This window comes from Filicampus tigris, chromosome 10 (genome assembly GCF_054856515.1).
Source record: "Filicampus tigris isolate MCC_2025a chromosome 10, RoL_Ftig_1.0, whole genome shotgun sequence".
NCBI classification, from domain to species: domain Eukaryota; kingdom Metazoa; phylum Chordata; class Actinopteri; order Syngnathiformes; family Syngnathidae; genus Filicampus; species Filicampus tigris.
In genome coordinates, this window is record NC_141226.1 from 5,629,771 (window position 1) to 5,654,013 (window position 24,243).

The 24,243-nt window shown below is 40.6% G+C and overlaps 3 protein-coding genes across 12 annotated transcripts in view; 2 read left to right on the forward strand and 1 right to left on the reverse strand.

Moving 5' to 3' along the window:
- The first annotated feature begins 570 nt into the window (after positions 1–570).
- Positions 571–9,395, forward strand: ankrd33bb (ankyrin repeat domain 33Bb). 2 transcript variants are annotated; one of them, XM_086044188.1, is made up of 5 exons: positions 571–1,516; positions 3,348–3,477; positions 6,298–6,462; positions 6,537–6,700; positions 7,819–9,395. In XM_086044188.1, exons 1-5 carry the CDS (start codon positions 1,049–1,051, stop codon positions 8,464–8,466), a joined length of 1,575 nt encoding a protein of 524 aa, XP_085900314.1. In that variant the 5' UTR covers positions 571–1,048; the 3' UTR covers positions 8,467–9,395. The 2 variants fall into 2 exon arrangements, with proteins under 2 accessions (XP_085900314.1, XP_085900315.1); XM_086044189.1 differs by having other exon boundaries at positions 6,298–6,438.
- Positions 9,396–10,413: 1,018 nt separating this feature from the next.
- Positions 10,414–11,322, forward strand: LOC147140460 (coiled-coil domain-containing protein 42 like-2-like). The gene has a single exon (XM_086043146.1). It carries the CDS (start codon positions 10,414–10,416, stop codon positions 11,320–11,322), a length of 909 nt encoding a protein of 302 aa, XP_085899272.1.
- A 3,068-nt stretch (positions 11,323–14,390) lies between these two features.
- ctnnd2b (catenin (cadherin-associated protein), delta 2b) overlaps positions 14,391–24,243 on the reverse strand; it is a 166,315-nt gene continuing 156,462 nt past the window's right edge. For 6 of the 9 annotated variants that reach the window (XM_086042890.1, XM_086042891.1, XM_086042893.1 and 3 more), the window contains 7 exons: positions 24,058–24,208; positions 22,719–22,980; positions 21,552–21,645; positions 21,310–21,436; positions 19,816–19,944; positions 19,446–19,522; positions 14,391–17,941 (listed from right to left, as the gene is read on the reverse strand). In XM_086042890.1, coding sequence (XP_085899016.1) covers positions 17,678–17,941; positions 19,446–19,522; positions 19,816–19,944; positions 21,310–21,436; positions 21,552–21,645; positions 22,719–22,980; positions 24,058–24,208 — 1,104 coding nt within the window. In that variant the 3' untranslated portion in view covers positions 14,391–17,677. The remainder of the gene's footprint in view (positions 17,942–19,445; positions 19,523–19,815; positions 19,945–21,309; positions 21,437–21,551; positions 21,646–22,718; positions 22,981–24,057; positions 24,209–24,243) is intronic. The other 3 variants (XM_086042892.1, XM_086042897.1, XM_086042899.1) reach the window with 1 other exon arrangement.

The following is a 24,243-nucleotide window of genomic DNA, read 5'->3' on the forward strand; positions in this document are numbered from 1 at the left end:
ATACATAATTAACTCCAATTTAAAACCCTAATCCCTGCGAAGACTAATACTCATTTTTTTTAATCTGTTGTAAAACCATGTCCTGAATCTAATCTGGGATATGATACCTTTTTTTTTTTAAGCCATAATGAAATAGAACCTGGAAATAATGATAGAGCCAAGAAGAAAGATAATGTGTATACCAGGAGAAGTTTACTCCTAGTCTTGACCCACCCCATGAAGAAGAGAGTTGATATTCCTGCTACCGTTCCCAACATATCAATTTAAGTCACATGGGTGAAAAATCCAAGTTAAGGCCACATACAGTGTTAAGTGCAGCTGCTCGCTTACAGGAATTTCAGGAAGAGGGGACTACTGCTGTACTGTTACTTTTATGGTGACAATAAAGCACAGTGTTGAAATAATTACGGTGCCGGCAAATATGGTGTCACTCATTTTGGCTGGCTGAATTCACCTTTTCATGCAGAGCAACCAACTGACTGGGTGAAGGGCTAAAGCAGGTGAGAGAGCAACTAACGGGATTATTGTGCGTCAGTTGGGGAGGAAATCTCTCTTCCCACTGTTCTCAAAATAAATCCAGTGTTTCTCCATAAGGAAGCACTAAATAGGAGCTGTTGGCGGCCACTTTGAATATATCTTTCTACGATGGCGTGCGCACTTTACAAACAGACTGCAGCATTTTTTTTCAACTTCTCGACAAGGCTAGGAATTCCCATGGAAGTTTGCTGATGCTGTGACAGGACAATGCTTGGTGTTTTCCAAAGTGGACCTTTAGGATTTAATGGGAGACGTTGGGGAATTTTAACCCTGCGGCGCGACTTGATGCAAGGGGTACGACCTGGATTTCGGCTGGAGGATATTTAAATGGCATTGCCAAAAGATCACTAGCAAGTGCAGTGGCCTCACGTCATGTCAGCTGTTCACCAAAACGTACTCGGGAGGATATTTTGTGTGTGAGTGGCAATGGACAAAACCTCTAGGTCATCGTAGAGATGTCCTGGTATCCCCTTGTAATTCAAACAAGTGAGCGGGGGCAGGGGAGGATTAAATGGTTTTAATAACAGAGAAAGAAGGTGAAGCTGGAAAACTTCAGGAGAATGGAGTTGCCGGAAGAATGGAACCTGGCAAAATTGCTGTGGACACACCTGCCGTGTCCTTCACTGGGGTCGACAAGGACTGCGAAGATGGCGGGGAATCGGGTGAATATGACGAGGCCGAAGTTGATTACACACGAAATTACTGGGATGATGAGGACGATATCTACCAGGAGTTTGAGGAATTGGACTTTGAGGCTCTGTCGGATAGCTCGGACACAAGGAGCATCGCATCTGACGATTCTTTCTACCCGCTTGACACTTCAATGGGATCGGACGGTCTACGCTCACCGTGTCGCGCGAGCCCAGAGCCAATATCCTTCTTTAAGGCCTGCTGCAATAACAACACCATCATTGTCAAAATCATGATCAGACAAGGACTGACTGAGGAGGAAGTGCAGGAGACAGACCGGAACAGAAGAGTAAGAGCGCCCCGAACAAAATGTTATCTACAGCTTTGTGTTTGTGTGTAACGTGTGACATAATGGAAATATGATGGCATCCAAATGACTTGGGGGGGGGGACAGAGCATTAGGTTAATCCCCCAAGTAACAGATGGGGAGTGTCCACTGTCAAGTGACACATCCAGAAGCAGCTTGGCACTGGGCTCAGCTTTTAACAGGCTTGCTAAGTCACTGACCTGATCCCTGGTTAAAGGATAACAACACACACTGATATTGCTGAGAGATCTCTTAGAGGTTTGGGACTAAGAAGAAAATAAATATGATATCATTCAGATTTGATAGGTTGTAAGAAAATTACAGCATCAGGCCATCAGCAAATGTACATATTTTGAGTAGGCTTCTGCTTGAGTTCAGCAGAACCATTCGAAGGTCCAACACAATGTATTCCAGGACAAACAAAGTCAAATTGTGGCAATTACAAGAGTCGAGAATGAACTGTTGCCATTGTTAACCCCTTATTAACAGTATAAGACATTTTAACATTCATACCAGTCTAAAAAAATTAATTGTTCACTTTTAACACTCTGTTCACTTTCTTCCTGGATAACAATACCAGTGTAGTCTTCCTCTCTTCCCTTGACATTATTTTTAACACTCCTTTTTGAGGCTTCCTTTTCTTTTGTATAAACTTCACCGAAAACTGACTCTTGCATCTCCTTCATGCCGTATGTAAACACACACACACTTTTTAGTTTAAAGCATTGTGCTATATAGAGTAAGACAAATAATAATTATTTGTTTTATGTGACATGACATGCATTATTGAATAATGTATGTCATTTTAATATTGAGTATGCCAGTTGAGCTGATCCTTTCCTCTGGCTATAGTTAAGGTAGCTAAGTGCTGTAGGATTCATTAATATTATTAATTTGCACATGCATGCGTACATACATACATGCATACATGTACACATACACATCTATCTGTCTGTCTGTCTGTCCGTCTGTCCGTCCAGTCGCACACCCACCAAACCCATCCATCCATCCACCCAAGCCCCCCCAAAACCACCCATCCATCCATCCATCCATCCATCCGTCCATCCATCCATCCATCCACCCAAAACCCCCCAGCTACTCACCCATCCATCCATCCATCTATCCATCTATCATCTATCCATCCATCCATCCACCCCAACCCATCCATCCATCTATCCATCTATCATCTATCCATCCATCCATCCGATGCCAGCCACATGTATAAGTTATATTACAGTAACTATTTGTATGAAAACACTTCAAGGGCCATGAATATAAAATAATAACTCGAAAAACTAAGCATGGCATTAACTGAGCATGCCTTCTTTTGCTGGGTGGTACAAGTTACAGCATATTCTACAAAACGTGGTATCGGAAGACCCCATTTAAGTTATTTTAGTATGAGTTGTGTCATGTCATGTCATCTTCCAAACCGCTTATCCTATCCCAGCCGTCAATGGGCGAAGGCAGACTACACCCCAAACTGGTCGCCAGCCAGTCGCAGGGCATGAGTTGTGTTTTAAATTTTAAAATACGTTTCAAAAGTTTAAAAAAATGTTCCCTACTAGTGTGTTTGTTGTCATTACACTCACTTCACCCCCCACAAAATTGTATGCAGAAAGCTCAAAAGTTGCCTGCATATGTTGCATCGTTCGTAATGTTGGCATAATCATTTTCTTTTCCTCCAGTCCAGTCATTTATCATAACATTCAATGACCTCCGCAAGCATTTTGTTTTGAAAATGAGTCAGATTCAATGTCTGCCACTTTGTGCATATTGTGAAAACGTAACCTAAGTCATCTTTGTGTTTCAGTCTGCACTGATAGTAGCGTGTTACTATGGATATGTGGACTTGGTCATCGCCCTAGCTCAGTGTCCTTACATTGATGTCAACTGGCAGGATAATGAGGGTAACACTGCCCTTATTACAGCAGCACAAGCAGGTAAACAGAACATTAATATCATGCAATGAAATTGATAAAACTATTTCCATTCATCAGTCAGGAAAAATACTGTGTGTTCATTATTTACCTAAATAGTTATTGACGAAAAGGGACCATTTGGCAAAACGTGGATAACATGGGATGAGAAACTTCACACAAGGCAGTTAACGAAGACTGTTAAGTCAACAACATTTAGGCAGCTAACACGGTACTTCCTGTTTCCTGACTTGAAACCAAGTCACATACCGTCCGGTGCACTACTACTATTCAAATGAGTGGGCGATCCTAAGTGTGGCTTGGGTTGAGCTATTCGCTTATTGGCTGATCGATATGTCAGTGCGGCGAGCACTATCAACCTATAGGCGACTAGTTTAGCCAAAGCTACACTCAGGACCGCCCCCTAATTTTAAAAACATTTCCTTCAGCATTTCATGCTGACTTGAAGAAATGTTATTCTAATTAGGGGGCGGTCCAAAGTGTGTTGAACTATTCACCTATTGGTTGATCGTTATCCATATTTCGAACCGCCTCCAGCTTGCGTGGTGGCGAGCAGAGCCGCGAACCCTCCGCCGCAAAACTTCCGCCGCCTGTCCGCGCTAGCTTCCGTGATCAAACCGCCACAAGTAGCGCCCGAGCGACCATCCCTTCTCGAATCCATATTTACCACCGTTGAGAGTCATGTGCTATTAATCGTCAAGACACAAGACTTCTCACCGTGGCTTGCTAACAGGCCAAGCCTACCTAGTGGATTTCTGCACTGAAATGTCGATCAATCAATAGGCGAATAGCTCAACCCATGACACTCTTAGGACCGCCCCCTCATTTGAATAACATTGCCTTGAGCACTGCAGGACCGAAACTGCCAAAATTAAAAAATAAATAAATAAAAGTGATGAATATAATTGAGGAAAATTGAAATTAAAAAAATATATGGAAATGAGAACAACAAAAAAGATATAATACCAAATAAAAGTAAAAATATTTAAAAAAATTGAAAAATAAATATCAAAATAAATGTGGAAATAAATACAAAGGTAAATACCGGTATATAAACACAGTTAAATATCAATTTATTTATATTTTATGTAATTTATTTCAATAATTTTTTTTAATATTTGGTTTTATTCTCACTTTAATTTAGTTTTGATTTTGGCAGTTTTGGTCCTCCATACAAACATAGTAGGCTACCTGAATAATATTAAACATTTGAATGACTTGATTTTTGTGAAAAAAATGCACAAAATGAAAAAATGCTGTATACCAGTTTTATGCCATCCTTGAATTATATTCATTCATTCATTCATTCATTATCCATACCGCTTATCCTCACAAGGGTCGCGGGGCGTGCTGGAGCCTATCCCAGCTGTCTTTGGGCAGTAGGCGGGGGACACCCTGAATTGGTTGCCAGCCAATCGCAGGGCACACAGAGACAAACATCCGCACTCACAATCACACCTAGGGGCAATTTAGAGAGTCCACTCAACTTACCATGCATGTTTTTGGAATGTGGGAGGAAACCGGAGTACCCGGAGGAAACCCACACAGGCATGGGGAGAACATTCAAACTCCACACAGGGAGGCCGGAGCCGGGATCGAACCCACGACCTCTGAACTGTGAGGCGGACGTGCTAACCAGTCGCTCACCGTGCCGCCCCTTGAATTATATTACATAGTAATTTTTACAGGGGCCCTTTGCACTGAAAAAGAAAATAAATACATTTTGTGTTTATTTTGTTGTTTGCTAAGAAACTCTTTGTTTTTGGCTTTGGATAGTGGATCTTTTATACATACATTGAAAAATATGTGATTAAATGAGATGTATTAAGAGCGCATATACACATGTTTTTCCGTATTCAAAATAGAATTTTTGCATCTGGTTAGGAAGTGCGTGGTGTTATGTGGGCCCTGAGTAGAACTGATGAAAAATTGTTTCCCGTTCTAGCATTTACGTTATGTTGTAGAAGGTGGACATCAATTAAGACTCTGTTCTGTGGAAAAAAAGTCATTCTCAATGCACTAATAGGCATCCTATTGTTACTATTTATTGTTCCAAAATGTCTTTTGTGACGATTATCAATCATACCTTTTGAAAGAGTTACATATCATTGAAAAACATGTCACTCATATAAATTTTACAAGCGCTCCTAGAATTTTAAAATGACATCAGAGATGCTTTCATCATTTCTCAATCCAGGAAGGAATTATTCCATGTGCATTCATCTCTGAGATGACTATTTTCCTTCCTTCACACATGCATTATTTAAAGAGCATCACTTTACTGCAGGGGATTGAGTCTGCGGCTTTTAAAATGTGCCCGTCTTAAAGAATGAGACACAATGTGCTGTATGGAGCTTGCATTTTCAATTATAACATTTACCAAAGCAAGAGATTCCATAAAAATGCAGTCTGCATAACAGACATGCTGTCTTGGCCTCTCATCAGCTAACAATGATGAATGACTCACTGGGATCTGCGACTTACTCATTTTCTGCTTCATTAAAACCGTTATTGATCCACATTCGTGACAAAGAAAATCAACACCACAGGTGAGCTGGGTATAAAAAGAAAACTTTGTTCAAGACTCATCACTGATGGTGAAAGGCGTCCACACAGGTTTAGAACCGAACCCTCGATTTAAGCCAAATGCTGCTTTTCGTTGACCTCTGATTCCTGACCAATAAAATACAACAGCATCTCTGTCATTTTCACAAGGCGACAACGTGGAGTATTGCGGCGAATATTTATGCATACAACCGTTCTTCTAAAATTGTTGTCCCTGTCACATAACAAGTACCAATGCTGCCTTTGTGATGCATGCAGGTCACGTGTTCATCTCTCACTACCTGCTGAACTACTACCCTGGGCTGGATCTTGAGAGGAGGAACTGCCACGGCTTCACAGCTTTAATGAAGGCTGCAATGCAGGGTCGCGCCGACACTTGTAGAGCACTCATGCTGGCTGGTAAACTACGAGTTCTACTACAATGTAAACCATGCCTCTTTTTAAGATGCATGCAGAATCAATGCAGGCAGCATACAAGTCGGTTTGAATATTTTTAGGGGGGGACGTGCAAGCCAGAGACAACGGCCGCAAGATGACCCCACGGGAATGGGCTCTCTTCACTGGTCGCTATGAGACGGCTTATCTGATGTATCAGGTGATGATGAAGCCGTGTGCTGAGCAGTTCTGTGACTCCTTCAACCTGGAGTGGCCCTTGCTGGAGGTGAGCATTGTTTTCATATTGTACGGCATATATGCAGAATATATAATATTTTCGATCAATAAAACTTCATTTGTGTAGCACTTTTCAAAACTAAAGCACATATCGCCGCGGTCCTGTGAAAACAAAAACACTTATGTCCATATTTGTCTTTTTTTTTTCTTCATTTTTTTCTTCATTTTTACATGTTTACCCATACATGTTTTTCACTGGACAGCGACGATATAATTATACACAATGAAATCACCACTTAATTGATCAAGTATGAGAAAATTAATAGTTAAAAGGGGCAAATGGACAAAAAGGGACCAATAGGCAAGTGTACATAGCATGGGATAAGACATTTTACACATACTGTAACAAGACAGATTAAGCCATAAGGCATTTAGCTGATTAAGGCAGCTAACACTGCACTTCCTGTAAGTGTTCTTATTTTGAAACGTATTCACACCACTTCAGGTGCACTACTTAGCAAACGGATGCTAACTTTATGATCGCCACACAGCAAATTGGAGGAGGACTGTGTTATGCCTCTTTCATGTGTTATTTTGTAAAGACATGGTTAACATGGTAACAGCGTTGTTGTTTATAATCGTGTATTGAATTATTGCTACTTTTGGTAATAAATTATTGTGAGTTAGTGACACCCTTAGTAACAAAAGTAGTGCCGTCTGTGCTATATATAATAGCCTATGTGCATTAGGTATTAGTACATTTGAATGAGAGGGTGATACCTATATTAAGAATCAAGCTATGTGGGCGAGCAACTTTATTTGCTGATTTCAAAATGGAGCCGCACGGTGTACATAGCAGCTCAGCCCACCGGAGATTTGCCAGAGTCAGTGGACCTTTTTGGTAGTCAAATGTCAGAACCTTTTTTACTAACTTTCCTTAACCTAAAACATCATCAAGTCAAGGCGAGATCAAGACGTGCTTTCCTTCAAACATAGGAAAAGACAGAACTGTTCAAAACAGGGCCCCTTTGGGATAGCAGTTTCTTTTCGTTCAACAAAACCATGTCGTGTTAGCATGAACTAGATTTTTTTTTTTTACCCTCACAAGAGGACAAAAACAGCCCTCCCTTTAAACAAGAGTTTTTTTGTACTCTTTGTCTTCTGTAGGATTTGGTAGCCAAGGCTGAAGAGCCAAAGTCCTTCTGGAAGCGTTCTTTCGACCTTCTGTCCTGTTGCCCTTACAGATTTTACCTTAACAACAAGGTGAACCCTGTGGATGATGGTGTTCTAGAGCACATGGTCCGTATCACGACTGGTCTCAGCAGTCCATTTATTGCTACAGCCTGCCGGACGGTGTGCCCAGGAAGCCCGCCGTGCATTGGAAAACGACGCTACGCGGTGCAGGAAATTCTCAGGAGGCAACGGCTGGCTGAGCTCAAGCACCTTGGCCCCGACAGGCTGAACCACTACAAGAGATTTTTCCAGAACTCACGGGTGCTCCTCATCCCAAGAGCGAGGGATCGGCGGGCCAGCCTCCAGCCTCGACTGCTGGAGGACGTGGCTGCTGCATCCACGGTGGCCATTAGACGGGCGAGTCTCCTACCGCTTCATTTGCTGAGGAGGAGCAGCGTGCGGCCGGGCATTGTGATACCAAAAGTGAGGCTCTGCAAGGCACCAGCTCCCACTTTTGAACCAGAAAAGCTCAGACGGAATAAGGACTATAATCAACTCCAAATCCCAAAGTGGGATTACAAGATGAAGAGAGTAGAGCGAAAGAAGGAGGAGAGACTGTTACCACCGACAAGGCGAAGATGAGACTGCGGCAAACCAAATTATCTGCAATAACCTTGTGTAACCAGACACTGATGGGGTAGCAGTTCACTCGCGTGACTTCTGTGCAGGTGGCATGGGTGGAATTTCCTCTAAAAAACAAATGTGGGGAGGACTGCTTGTATACATACAGTATGTGCACTGCGATGACTAACTGTGGACCGGTCCAGAATATAGTCTGCCTTCACCCAAAGTCTGCCGGGAAAGGCTCCAGGTTACCTGCGATTCCGAACAGGATAAGCACTATGGAAAATGGATGGATGAATGGGCTTCCAACTGCTGTAAACACAATCGTCACACTGTGGAAGAACCGTTAGCCTGTACAGGTGAATATTCCTCTTCTCCTTGCTAGGATGGCTGACATCGTAGCACTCGTTGCCTTGTTACTACTTGAAGAGGAAATCAATCCAAGCACTTTTTTCAAGAATATGTTCTATGCAGGCCCAAACACGGCATTCTGATTAATATTGCGTTCGTGGTATATGAGTTAAGCAGCAAAAATCCACCCCTTTTTAGCCATCTCAGGGGGCGGCCATTTTGTCTCTTTTGTCCACTGAAAATGACATCACAACTGCTCAGGGCTCAGTCTTCAGCTTCAGAAAACAAGTGAGCCATGATTACAGGTCGTTACCTGAGCCCTGAGTAGTTGTGATGTCATTTTCAGTCGAAAAAAGTGACAAAATGGCCGCCCCCGGAGATGGCTAAAAACGGGTAGATTAACTCTAATTTGACAAACGCAATATTTATCAGAATGCCTTGTTTTTCAACTAGTGGGCTTGCATAGAACATATTCTTGAAAAAAATATTTTTGGGTTGACTTCCACTTTAATGTGTTCTCAACGTATTCACAGAACTAATTCTGCCTCACTGTCTGTATGATGAATGAGTCCATACATATTAAACTGTAAACACCATGTTTTTGACTGCTGAATAATATCTCACAGGATTCTGTTGTCTCAAATTAAAAATGGCCGTTGTGTACTTAACGCAAATGAAAAGCTTCTTCCAACATCTAATGTACTATGCCGAATTTAGAAAAATGCAGCGTTTGCAAGCTGACAAAAAGAGCCCCAAATTATTCATACCCAGGCAAACGTTTCAGTTCAGGTGATTTTTTTTTGTGAACTGGAAAAGTGGCATACAACTCAAAGTTTAGGTTGGATACTCTGATCAACTCGTCATGTTTTAACAGGAAATGACAAATTGGCAAAAGAAGTTTGTTTGATACTTCGAGAAATTAATTATTTTTTTGTCTTGTCTTTATTTTTTCAACATTTTTTGGGGGTGCACATGGTACAACTTCCAGTACATTATGAATTGAAAACTTTGATATTCCTGTTTGGACAAAGCGTGAGAGAAAAAAAAAAAAAAATATATATATATATATATATATATATATATATATATATATATATATATATGTATATATATATATATATATAAATAAAAGAAATGATTAGTAGTGGTATGATTATTAAATTACCAGTGCTATTACTATGGTTATTAATTTATTTCATCGTTTCTCAGTAAAGTTGAGGTAGCTGTCATTGACAGTGGCAGCTGGAAATATGCTTCTAATGCTCGAGTGTCTTATGTTTACTTTGTGTCTCATGTAAATGTTGGAGTAAACCCCATGAATGCCTGTGATGAAACTTGTGGGCACAAACTGCGATGATGTCACACCTTTGAGTCATCAGTATGGTGTAATAAGGTGTGTATGATTATTTAGAGGAGTGCCGAATACACATCAAAACATCAGCGTGGAAAAAAGGGATGACATACTATTGCTATGTGTCTCATATCTCTGATTCACTGTACATCATATTATGTAGTATCATGATATAGTATACTATGCTAGTGTACACACAAATAATACACACCACCCATAAATATCTACTGTGGAGTACTCAATATTCCCTTTAATTAGGTGTAATGTCCAAAAAGATCCTGAAGGTGAAAGCCAAGCCCTCTCAAGGAAACACTCGACAGATTCCACAGACGCGAAAGAGTAAAGGCGCGACTGAATGGGATGACATTTACACTGAAATACTGATACGGCGGGAGGAGAAAGATCTTGAGGCACAGTCAGACCAACTCCTCGAGAGGCTGGAGAATTTGAAAGCGCGGGAAAATGAGTTACTGCAGGAAATAGGTGAAGTCGAGGAGCTATTCTTAAGCAGGGATCCATTTCTTGCCGATGAAATTGTCGATCAAGCCTCAGTCAAAGCGGACAACGAGGAAAAAGTGGCGCTCCAAAAGGAGGCCGAGATAAAGACTCTGATGATAGAATGTGCGGAGCTGAGGGAGTTGAAACAGGAACGCCTGAACGTCATGCACCAGCACATTATATATCAGCAGTTCATGCATAAACTGGTTGGCATGACTTCATTTGAAGATGAGGAGGCTCTTACGGATCACATTGAGAGTCTCCACAGTATTGAAGACCAGCTGTCGCAGAGGGAGGGCGAAGCTTATGAGCAGACCAACCAGCAGAGGAAAACGCAGATAGCTTTGCAAAAACAGTACGAGTTGGAAAGACAGGAGCTCGATATGGAGCTTACTCAGCTCATGCCGGAATTGTTTGAATCCAAAATCAAGGTGGAATTTTGGTTCAAAGAGTGGAAACGCATCGAGGAAACGGCATCAAAGAAGTTGAACCTGCTGGCGCAGATTAAGATGTCCATCCTCAGCCTCTATGAGATGATCGGTGGGAAGGTATGCGATAAGCAGGGTGTGGCTTTGAATGAGACAGAGAAACAGCTGGAAAATATACACTCTTTCATGCTAGACCACTTTGAGATTTTGAAAGAGTATGAAGCAAACCGAAAAGGAGAAAACTAAACCCAACAGAAAAAAATTCTTTCGCCGGTTCCGTCCACACGCCGCTCACACGCTTCAAAACAAAGATTTTATGATATTGACCAGAATTGTAATTGCAATGCTTGTAGTATGGACAGAATAGGAGTCAAGACTCAAGACTTTGGGAGTTGGGAGGCAAAACACGTAAATGGGCCACACCGCCAATGAGAATGAAGGCTCGTTGGCGCAGCAGCAGGTTCCTGCACACAACCGACCGACATCCTTCTCTGGAGTTTTCAGCAAGAGTGACACTATGCCACAAGAGGATGCCAAAAAGGAAGACTTACAGTAGAGCCATGACTTTGGACACATTTCTAAAATAGTTGCATGTTTTATTTAGCCGTGTTCCAATGCCTATTGTGTGATAATGATATCAATTTAAGTTTTTTGTTGGTTTGTTTTTGAACTTGTAGTAGCCCTCTCCGGTCACATCATCTACGTAAATGGGTAGATGGACAGACAAATGCTACCTTGTAGATAATGCAAGCAAATGGAAATGATGCACACGATATACTGAGTGGACGTGTTCTATTATCATAGTTAATAAGATATCCTTTATTTTTGTCTTTTATAATATGCATGAGATTTCAGTGGTCATTGTAAATGTGGTTCGGTATTGCTGTACGTACGTCCTTACATAATAAGGAAGGTCAGTCGTTCGAGAATGAGACTTTATTCAACAGGACTTGATTAGAGTCTACTAAGTGACATTCTTTTTTTTTACCTTGCACTCGACGAGTGCTCCATATATTTGAAAAAAAAAAAAAAAATCTAATAAAAACTAATCTGCTCTAAAAACGAATTAAAATGAACAAAAAAACCCAACTATTATAACCCAGGTATGTGAGGATGACAATGATTTTTTTTAGGGCAATTAGCAAGTAATGATGGAAGCAGGGAGCCATCGGGAATTTGGTGCATGTGTCAACCACTCACTTACCTTTCCACCCAACAAAGTGACAACACAGAAAAAATGATGTCAATGAAATGAAAGGAGGGCAGTATGGCATGAGAGATTTGGGCAATCGTTGCGCCAGCATCAATTCCTCTTCAACTTCCTAATTTGTCCCAGTGGCTCAAGAGTAGTTCATGAGAAAACGACGGTTATGTAAAGGTCAAGTCAGGTACCTCCATGTTGGCACATTGCCATCTAGTGGACTCCATATTTATAAGACGATATCCATGGAAATGGGGTGCACCCTGGATTGGTCGCTAGCCAATCCCAAACCTAAAGAAACCGCCACATTCACAGTACATCATGGGCAATTTCATTGACCTAACATAACATGTTTATCAAATTTAATAATATTTACATTCTAGCTATTAGACTAACAGAGAGCAGCAATGTGAAATGTTGATTTATACGAAGTGACTTCACACCCCTACACTTCAACCCCACCCTACAAAATGCAACTCTCAGATCGGACAATAGTTGCCTTTAGTTTCAGGCTATTTATTTATGGCTCATTTTTATATAATTTGATCATTGATGGTAAAAACATACCCCACTGAATTTAATTTTGGTCTCAAAGGAAATTCAAGATTTGCAACATTTTCTTCTCCATTTTAATATGACGTTTCCGTAAAAAACGAACAAAAATGCATCTTAGGGCCCTATTCATCCAGCCGCAGGCAGATTCTGCGCTCCACTGATGTTGGTCTTCGTGCTCGGGGTGTGCCATTTCACACCTTCTACAATGTTATTATTTTTGGGGTGACAAACAGAGGTGTCAAATCCAGGTCCAGAAAGTAAAAACCCAGCCAAAGTTTGGCTTTAGTCGCAGGTGCTTCTACTCAACCAGCTGTTAAACGAACTCCTTGGGAGCTTGTTTATCCTAGTAGAGCAGAAGTACCTATGGCTAAAGCCAAACTGTGGAAGAGTTTTTACTTTGTGGACCTGTGGACCTGGATTTGATACCTTTGGCGGTAGATTGTGAAATTGACACGGATGACGGGTCATTGTTTTTTTGCCTCTACAACCTGAGGATCAGACAGGAGAAAATGTGGGACTTTCTTGACTCTTGGAATCTGAAAGAGCACAAACAAGTGTGTGTGACGAGACAAGTTTGGAAAATGTGTGTTTTCTTTGGTTTTGTTTTCATGTATTCTAAAATATCGGTTTCTTTATTCAATCATTGTTTGAGTTTTAAACAGTTATGCTACATTTACACCTCTGGGGAAAACACTACCTGACCAGTTTTTGTTTCAATTTCAAGGTGTCTCACTTATACGGTTGCAGTATATTTGTACCTTGTTTACATTTCAATTGGAAAAAAGGGTGACTTAAATATTGTGTGAAATAAAATTGCCGTTGTTTCGAGCACCAATCGCAAATATATTGTTCAGTAAATATTTCCCATACCATAAAAAATATCGTCACTGCAAATTCCCTTGAAATATCCTGAATTTTGAAGCCCACCTGTGGTCATTACCATTAATAATCCAAAATTATGAAAATGTCCCCAAAACTGGATATGGTAGTCATCGTCACCTAGAGCAGTGTTTTTCAAACTGTGTGAGATATTGTCAGATGTGCCGTGGGAAATTATCTCATTTGTGTGCCTGTGCGATCTAGCGCCTGGCAGCGTAATCATGTCTTTAATACATTGTAGTACTCTTCCATACCAGCAGGTGGCAGCAGCAGCAGGTAGCCAACGGGCCCATGTTTCACGCTGAGTAAGTATCAATATGAAACATAATAAAATACTTTGTTCTTTGTGTTTATTTAATTCATATTCAAGACGTTATAACGTCATTCTTCAATGTTAAAAAATGCTTATATAAACAATACAACACATATCTTGTTAAAATAAGCTTTTGTTTTTCTTCACAATTTCAGCTGCTGGTGTGCCGCGGGATTTTTGTCAATGAAATAAATGTGCCTTGACTCAAAAAAGTTGGAAAAACACTGACCTAGAGGAGTTAACTGGAAGTAAAAAGTAACTTGTTAAACTTTTTCGGTATTTGCCTGTTGTTTAGGTTGGTCCTAAATTTGTCATACTGAAATGTGACACTGAAATCAGATCTGGCAATAAACAAACAACTCCCAATTTCCTCTTCAATGGACCATTTATATTTTGGAGCAGTTGCAATCAGTTTGAGGCATATAAAGATTCACAATTCTCTTTTTAAAACATGTTTGGTTTGGAAACCACCTATGTCATATCTCTACAAAGTCCTTACTGTTGGTTTTACTGCCACGGGTTCACAATGACATATACAACGCTGTTAAGAATCTGTCAACAAATACAGTCTTTTCCCAGGATTCTAAGCCTTCAAAAACAGTTAACAGGGAGAAACAGAGCTTTGTCACGTTGTACAACCTCATTAAAAAGAAATGTAAAAAAAAAAAATCACAATTTGTTTCAGCTTAATTTGTGACAAAATATCCATGCACTCAGTTTAGGTTAATGCCACCAATTAATTTGATTGTGTTTGAGAGCGGGAACCAGGGGCGGAGCTACTGGTGGGCCTGGGTGTGCACAGGCCCACCCAGATTGGCAGACTGCCCACCCAATGAGATTCATGAAAAAATATAGACTTTTACATTTTTAGTAAATTATGAATTTGTGTTTTTATTTTATTCAATATTAAGAATGTCATAATTGTGGTTGTCTAAGGAAAATCTGCACTTCATATTATTCGGTTTGTCATTTTATTTGAATATACGATGTATTGGGACAGAAGGATTGTGCGAAGTGAGAGAAATACTCAGGCCCACCCTGATTTTTCCAGGCCCACCCATTAGCCGCGTTCTGGCTACGCCCCTGGCGGGAACAAATTCAAATTTGTAATGATTTGATTTGCTTTGTGGTAGCTCACATCTGACAGTACAGTATCAAAAATTTTGCAATCATGGATGTTTTGAGTGACAACATGGACCCGCAAGCCTTGATCTAATCTACTCCACATAGCAACATTACCACACAAAAGTTGACAATTCAGTGTGTTGACCAGGAAAGTAAAAAGTGAACATCCTACATGAAGTTTTTTTTGCCATAATGTTGCTGCTGTGACATCCACATCTGCACGTAAAAAGTCTCTATTTATATAATATATATTCATACTCTATTAACAGAATTCTATTAATAGTCTACCATGAAGTAATTGCAACTCAATTCTCATAAAAGTTTTGTTGTACTTCAAACATTGAATATTTTATAACACAGAAATAAACAAATTTTGTACAGTTGTCTTTTCGTTGTTTTAATGCAATTGTTTCATTTTTTTTTTTAATTCATTTGTTTTTTTATATATATTTTTATTTATTTTTGTAATTCTCTCTGGTCCCAGTGCAGTTACACAACTTTCATGTCAGTAGTATACAATTTAGAAAAAACAAACAAAGCAAAAATAAATCATGACAAAAAAACAAAGCATTTACAAACTGGCAAAGTTAAAACCACAAGGATGTAACAACTAAACCATTAAATGTGTTCCCTGCCCTCCGGAGTTGGGCGTGGGGTGGCAGAAACCTTGTTTGGCACTATTATGTACACACTGAGCACTAAAATGAAGGGCTCACTGGCTCTAAAGGGGGGCGCTGTGGCGTGTATGGACAGACCGCTTGGCAAAAAAAACGTATAAATATACAAACAGGAGGTTTTCTATTGGCTTATGCGAGTCTTCCGTTTCAATTGTTGCATGGCCATCGTGGTTGTTTCGATACCAGTTATCCAGTCTGACATTCATTCTTAGCGATAGAATATTTATAAAGTGTATCTAGCTGTTTATCAGTGTTCACACATTTTTCAGGTTTCATAAAGTTTTTTTTTCATCCTATAATTGAATGTGGATGACATAATATATCTAATATTGTGTATAATTATCATGACAAAATAAATGCATTACTTAACTCTGGTTGTGACTAAATTAAAGCTACATTGACGTGTCATCATTTAAAGACAAAACGTGGGGGCAAGCAGCTAAAATAAGAATTCCACTGTAGTTTTTGTAGGATGTCGCATGTTGATCACAAACAGTTAGGTCCAGAATTATTCACAGCCTGGCCATATTTTGAGTTCAAGTGAATGGAATGTGTGAATGTTGAATTTGAAATGACACGTAAAAGTGACAAAAAATAACTATGAAAAATGAAAAAATCAGAGGAATATTTTTTCACCATTATAAACAATCCTGTTAACTCACATAAATAAATGTAAAAGAGTACAAATGAATATCACTGAACAGTATCTTACACACTTTTTTACTTGAACTCAGAATCTGACCAGGCTATCATTGTAGGGTTAACTCTATGTTCCAGTTACCTAAAAAAAAAAAAAAACACAGCATGAATGTCGTCACGTAGAATAGATCCTATTATAATTGTATATGTAAGGCAGTCCATGGAGCACTGTTACCCGCTCTAATTTCTGCCTTAATAGGCATTTTTACTGTGTGTTGTAGAGCTGACACCGTGTGTGCGTGCGTGCGTGTGTGTGTGTATGTGAAGGGTAGCGTGACAGGATAGTGAAGAGGTGAGCTGGGCCCATGTGGTGCAGGCCTGACACAGGTAATACTGCAATGTACAAATACACAATGCATTGCCAGTAAATGTACAGTGTACATCAAATACTATACAACCAAGAATTTATAAAGTAGAAACACAAACAAAAGAGAAAGAAAAAAAAAACAACCTTACTGTTACAAATGACAACGTCCAAATGCAATCTTTGCCCGGAGGAGGATACATCACGCTGAAGCCACAGAGAGAAACCAAGTTTGTGTATCAGATGTCCTACATGTCCTACAGCTCTGCTTCTTGTGCTTCACATTACTAAAAGCCATGTTACTATATCACATATGTACAAACGGTTCTCTCAGCTACCCGTGACCACTTCCATGCGCTTTCGGAAAACTTTCATGCGTTTCCATTTTCCCTCTTTCCCTCAATATATTTTCCATTTTTTTGGGGTCACTCATTTGACTCAACTATCCATATCTTCCCCACTCACGTTCTTTTTCCAACGGCCTCCAAGCGCAGCACGTCATTAGCTTTTCAATCTGTCAGGCTTTCTAGAAGTTTGGTCACAAACTAAATACAGAAAGAAAATGTCTGTCAGTTTTGTTGGTGGTGTGCATGCACATGCAAGGCCTCTTTTCTGCCGCCCTCCGCTGCTTCTTTGCCTCCTCTCGATCCCTCCCCCTCTGAAAGTCTCTGGAAGGAGTTCATTGGCCGTTCAGTTTACATCCTCTCTCGGTCCCTGTCTTGCACTTGGATGTCCTGCTACCTATGATGCTACTTAGGAACTAAAGAACAGGGAGGTGGGTGTCTTTCCTACTTCACGTTTTAGACTCTTCTTGCTTGTCGTCTGCTCCTCCCTCACCTCCCTTCCCCTCAGACCCAGGAGTCCGGAGAGGCCGGATAGTGGCTTGTCTCGTAGTTGAGCTCGCTGTAGGGCCGAGAGGCTGAGTAGAAGTCAACATAGTTTCCGGTGGACTTCAGGCCCTGCAAGTGCATGTTGAGTTCCCCTTGAGGGGGGCGCCCCCCTGCATGAACCTGGTTCTCGTAAAAGGCCTGGTCCTCATAGTTGCTGTTGTCATTCGGGGGGGGATTTTGGAAAGGCGGGTAGGGCTCTGAAGGCAATCCTTGAGATGAGACCTGTAGATAGAAGAAATTAGCGATGTCTTAATAGCAAGAACAGCACAAAGCACAACAGCCTCATGCTCCGTGGGGAGTAGAAATAATACTTTTTTGCTGCTCAAAGGAGTAATCACATCACCAACACCATTTTACTTACGGAGGGAAATCAACCCAAACACATTTTTTTCAAGAACGTGTTCCCAGCAGGTCCACTAGTTGAAACACGGCATACTGATGAATATTGCATTTGTGCAATATGAGTTAAGTAAGCAGCAAAATGCACTCGTTTTTAGCCAACTCAGCGGGCGGCCATTTTGTCACTTTTGTCGATTGGAAAACACAACAAACAAATGATGACCAAAAATGAAACAGGTCAGCCTTGATTGATCGTTACCTGAGCCCTGAGCAGTTGTGATGTCATTTTCAGTCGACAGAAGCGACAAACAGGCCGCCCCAGAGGTTGGCTAGTGGATTAACTCTTATTCCAAAAACGCAATATTTATCAGAATGCTTTGTTTTCAACAAGCGGGCTTGCATAAAACATATTCTTGAAAATAATATGTTTGGGTTGACTTCCACTTTAAATATACAAAAATATGAGCAAAAAAGTGGCGGCACAGTGATTCGGTCTGCCTCATACTGTTCTGAGGTGCAGACTTTCAATATCGACTCCATTATTCCTTGGTGGAGTTTATGTGTTCTCCCTGTGCTCGCGTGGGTTCTCTCCAGGTACTCCGGTTTTCTCCCACATCACATTATGAATGTCGGTGCCACACACGAGCGGCGCGAGAATTTCGACTGAAGTGGACCATCGCCAAAAAATTACAGTTGGCGGCTCTTCACCAAATACCAAGAAAAAAATCCTGACTCTGAACCAGGTTTTGAGGCTCAGTTTACTGTACCGTATTATTATTTTGTTGAACTACAAAAACATGTTGCCATTGTCAAGGGTGAAGCAGATTGCCAAAAAGAAAGGAAAACGGCTGTGTGGCAACGCCCAATTGTCCCCTTCACTGATTGCACCCGTGCTTTTCACAACAGAGACTCTCCGCGCTTTGCTTTCCGGGCATGTGTACATATGTAATTATGATTAGCTTTCAACACTACAGCTTTATATGTGATGCAGTGTATTTATGATTTTTTACTGACGAGCTTCATGCCGCCAGTAGATTTAAAGTACAGATAGTCTCGTCGGTCTTGACCAATGAAATTACCGAACATGTCACAGTGGACCAATGGAACTGTCTGAATCCACCCTCGTAGTGAATATTCAGTGTAGTTCAGTGGGTGGCGTGGATGACAAAATGTTTCACCAAAACTGGCCACATGCAAAGAGTGAAGCATACATTTGATCTGTACTCTGTTGAGTGACACTCTGGTTGTACGGTCTTATGCATTGCTAAAACAACTATTGATGGCCAATGACTTTTTGACAGTATGACTGTAAACATTGTCAATGATGTGAATGTTTGTTGTAATCAATGAGAAACATAGACACATGATTTGTTTTTGTCATCTGTACCTGATTATACTTGAGGTCATCAGTCGGTGACACATACGCTCCTCTGTGAAGAGTTGAAGAACCACTGGAGAGTTGACCTACGGAGAAAGAGATTAAGATCATCTCGTAAGTGAAGCGTTCAATATGGCATTACTGCGCTGTCTCAAAATGTGTCTTTATCTTACTTCTATCCTTTGTGACTTATCAAAATAATATCATTCTCTTTCCATGACATAAATAATATTGCAGCCTTAACATGGAGGGGGAGATTTTTTTTGGGGGGGGGGGGGGCCTGGGACCGGAATCCCTGGCGCCAACCCTGAACAAAGTTAACATTGCAATTGATGCAGAAATTGAAAATGTATTAGCATCGATTACATAATTGACCTACCCATGGTGGCATCCTTGCGGGATGTGTGTTCACCCTTGTTCCCGCGGTAGGTCGCGTTGCCGGTCAGCTCGTAGTCGTTCTTCCTATCCTTCAACGCCATCATATCCCTCGGTGACGCCGGCGCACTTGCTGTGACACACAAGGAACATCTTAAACCATCATTACACCAATGGTTGCTTTTTGGGGGAGTAAAGCACATAATTACAGGTTCTTAATAGCAGAAACAGTAATTTACCTTTATAGGAACCACATTTATTGTCAGTATTATCTTCTCTCACAATCAGCCAAAATAAATTGATTGGCCCTTTACGTGTTGATATTCTGTGGATTTGTTCCACGGGGTGAATATGGGTCAATCTTAATTTCTTTATAGTCCACAATTGTTTTCCTTTTATAATATATATTCACCTCTATATTGTGTCTTTTTTCCTCTGTCTCTGAGCACTTCATTCTCTCAAACTCCAACAAGCCATCCATCATTCTGGAGACTCTCGTCTGACATTTGTCATTAGCGGGATTAGAGGGTTCCCAGATAGAGACACATAACCATTTACACTCACATTCACACCCATATGCAACCGAAAGTCTGTGGCTTGTGGGAGGAGGTTGGAGCATGGGGAGAGAACCCGCAGAGACCACAGGAGAACATGCCAAATCTGCTAAGTGGAGGAGGTGATGACAGAAAGCAGTTACTGCCCTAGCTTTCTGTTCCCATCTGGGAACTTTGAATCTAAATTTCAGTACATTACTTTTTTTTTTTTTTTTTTTTACTTGAGCTACCTTTCCCAAATTTGACCAATTCAGCATAATGACTACATCCATGGTATTAACACAGGACATTGACGTTATTATACATGAGTTATTTTTCATTTTTGTACTACTCATTTTGAACACCAACTTTCCAAATGTGTTTCCTTGCCGGTAAAACGGGAAAGAATATTTGTAAATATTGAATAACTGAAATATTCAAAAGTAATAATTTTAAAATTTAATTCTGCAATAAGGTCTTTGGGTGCCTGTTAAACTTCATATTTGAGCAATTCTAAGATAGAGCCTATGGGCTCTATGTTCAAGTGCACTTGGGCATAAAAACTGTCTTGATTTCCGTGCGTCACGCTGCTCGTTCCGAGGCTATTTCCTTTTAACTGTTCCTGGCATACATGACAATTTGGTAGCTGGAAATAGACTCCATTTTACGCCTGATGGAACCAGGTCCGAGTTGTAGCGCAGGTGGTGTAACACAATTTTGGTAGATTTGATGGAGGTGCAGGCAGAGAGCTCAGTGCTTAGACCGCGCTTTGCTCTAGACTTGCACTGGACATGAATATAGGGCCCTATTTCTGTATTTAATCTATCTAAAAATCCAATCAGTAGGAGTTAGACAGCAGAATTGTTTTCTTATGTTACTACAGAGTGAAGGTTGAAAAACTCTTGGTGATATACAGTATATGGACCAAAGGAGACGTTAGGAAGGCTACAAAGATACACACTCACCTGATCGATTGTTTGGCGAGGTCCGCACAGGAGAGATGGACGGCGTCCGAGAAGAAGAATAAGGCCGCTGCCTGTCCCTTTCTATTGTGGAAGAAGAGCCGATAAAGTGGTATTGGGAATAGCCATCCTAGAGAGAAGGATGAGAAAAGGAAAGCGTGAGCACAATTAGTGGTTAATGACTACATTTTTAGTAGTTTCAGTGCAAATAGTGGGAAATCAGCAAATTGGACTACTGTGTATACCTTTTTGTAAAGGCTGCGTAGGTCTCTGTATTGCCACATGCTGTTCAGCACTTGAGATGCTGCTTTCACCACTTTGGGACTATGTCTGGGAATTCAGCAGAGAGGAGAAAAACAAGAGAGAATAAAGCCAGTCTGCCTTCTGTAATATATACCGGTAGTGAAAATTATTATCGACACTGTTCATCCAACAATTTTAATTGGCCTTACTGGCCTTAGGAAATTTAACCAATAAGTAGTTTTTGTAGATGCTATTATTTTGGATGATTTGATTGTAAATACTGTACTATCAATTGCAAACAGGGCCAATGAGTTTATTTTCTTTCATTTGAAAAATTAACTTGACACTAGGGCTGTGCACGAATCTGTGTTTCCAATGAGTTGCAAATTGGCCATTGAAAAAAACGCCAATTCAGAATTCCGATTTGAGTCAGAATGGGTCATAGAATCCTTCAGATTGAAAGTAAGTTATTTTAAACTGAAAAGAAAAACAGTTCCGTGGGTTGATACGCTGCATCAACGCGCTGGTGTAGGCTACCCGCCAATATGTTTGAATGAGATAAGTGAATTTGGCTTCGGAAATGTACGATGAAGATAAAGCTCCATGTACATGCACTGCATTTACCATTTAGCACTTTGATAAATTGGAGTTTTCATTTGTTGAACGATGACGTCTTTTTTTGGAAAAGTGCATGATGTGTATTGATTCGAATGTCATTTGCTGACCTTAACATGAATGGCAAATGGAGAATTTGGGTGCGAAAAAGTTACTTCAGTAACAAAGCAAAATATTTTACGCAAAAGCCAAAGGCACTTACTAAATGCATATCCACTTTGGTTGCTCATTAGTAATGTACATGGACTTGTAAGAGGTGTTTACGGTATTTCTTGTATATTGTCAACCAGCTATTGATGTTAAAGTACCACTAAGTCAACAATAAATATCATGATTTTTTTTCCCCCAATACAGTGATGTACAAAAGCATAATCCGGAAATGATACCATGTCAGTATTCCCACAACTAGCTGAGCAGCTGTACCCTGCATTCAGTCATATAGAATACATACAATGTAAGATATAAATAAGATCTTGTCTCTTCTCCCTCTGTCATTAAAAAAACAACAACATATTTCTATTTGCTCTGTGTCTTGTAAATAACATTCCACTTACTTGTCTCCTTTGCTTCGGGCGACACCAATGAGCTTCTCTATGCCCCCGGCATCCCTCAGGGCCTTGGTGTTCTCCATGTTTTTGGTGATGACCTCATGCAGAGCACAGCAGATAGCTGTGATAGTGTCGTCCGACATGGTCTTCCCCACCAGAGCACAACTGTTGGCACCACCACTGCCACTTCCTCCACCACCACTACTGCTGTTGTTGTTGGTACTGCCACCGGGCAATCGGTGCACCAGGTCCCTCATGGCATATTTACCTGTTGTCACGGTATCGGAAAGCGCCACAATAAGTGGGACTAGGACTGAATGATCGAGAGCAAACTTTTGTCATTCCTGAAAGAGTAGTTCATTCTGATGAATCGGAATGATCCCTTTAGCGAACAAACACAGAGAAATTATATTAAAAAAAAAAAAAATCGTGAATCTACATTATCGGCGGGTATGTTTGATGCCATGGTGCCCGCGTGGCTAGCACGTCTGCTACACAGTGTTTGCACAGTGTTTGCATGTTCTCCCTGTGACTATGTAGGTGTCAATGTGCGTGTGAATGGCTGTTTGTCTACTTTGTACATGTGCCCTGTGACTGATTCCAAGTTGCACCGTATTGTCGCCCACATGGCAGCTGGATTATGCTGCAGCTATCCTATGACCCAAAACAGGACAAATGGTGGAAAATGGATGGATGAATAGATCTAACCACTCTTGTTGAATGATTACCTCTGCCATATTAGAGTGTCATCAAATACTGTTGAGCATAAGAAGTATAATGCAGGCAAACATGAATGTTTTGATGCTGAATATGTTAAGTGATTTATGTGACAATACACACTTGCTAATAATAAATGCGAAACTGGCTGCGAATGACCTACGGGTCAGGATGTGTTTGGATAACACACACAAGCTCAAGGACACCAAAATTCACCAAAACTCATTCACTGCCAGATATTTTCAGACCCTCTTTTAACCCTAACGTTTGAAAAAAATAGAAAAAATGTATAAATAATTTCCTGGGACTGAATAGCTGGACTGTGAAAAGACAAGTCAATTTGTCAATGGCAGTGAATGATTTTTCATTTCCACACGTTTATGTAAGAACCTATAAACTAGACTAGGCGCATGTACTTGGTAATATTAAACATCAAGGCTTCCCTACGCTTTGGTTAATATAGTTGAACTCATTTTGAGTTTCCTCAATGAAATCCATAGTGAGAAGCCCCAGAAACTGACCCTCACAAGAAGTCAATCCTTTTAACAAAATTAACCTTGTTGAAGGTAACACTGCCGCCTGAAAATATATACAAAGTGTTTTCAACTCATTTTGGCCGGTTACTTACCAATAAGCTCCTTGTTTCTGATGTCCAGAGCCATGTTCCTCAAGGCAGTGGCAATGGCACAGACCACTCTGTCATTGTCTATCCTCAGTAACTCGACAAGGATAGGAAGACCCTTCTCTTTGCGAACTGCAGCCCGGATGTAGACTGACCACTGGACGTGGACATATAAAGACGAAGATGGTCAAG

Excerpts from the sequence above, each read along its gene's own strand:
- ankrd33bb (XM_086044188.1), top strand. The coding sequence starts at position 1,049 with ATGGTTTTAATAACAGAGAAAGAAGGTGAAGCTGGAAAACTTCAGGAG. Across the intron at positions 3,478-6,297 it reads TATTACAGCAGCACAAGCAG|GTCACGTGTTCATCTCTCAC; the intron begins GTAAACAGAACA and ends TGATGCATGCAG. Across the intron at positions 6,463-6,536 it reads ACTACGAGTTCTACTACAAT|GGGGGGACGTGCAAGCCAGA; the intron begins GTAAACCATGCC and ends GAATATTTTTAG.
- LOC147140460 (XM_086043146.1), top strand. The coding sequence starts at position 10,414 with ATGTCCAAAAAGATCCTGAAGGTGAAAGCCAAGCCCTCTCAAGGAAAC.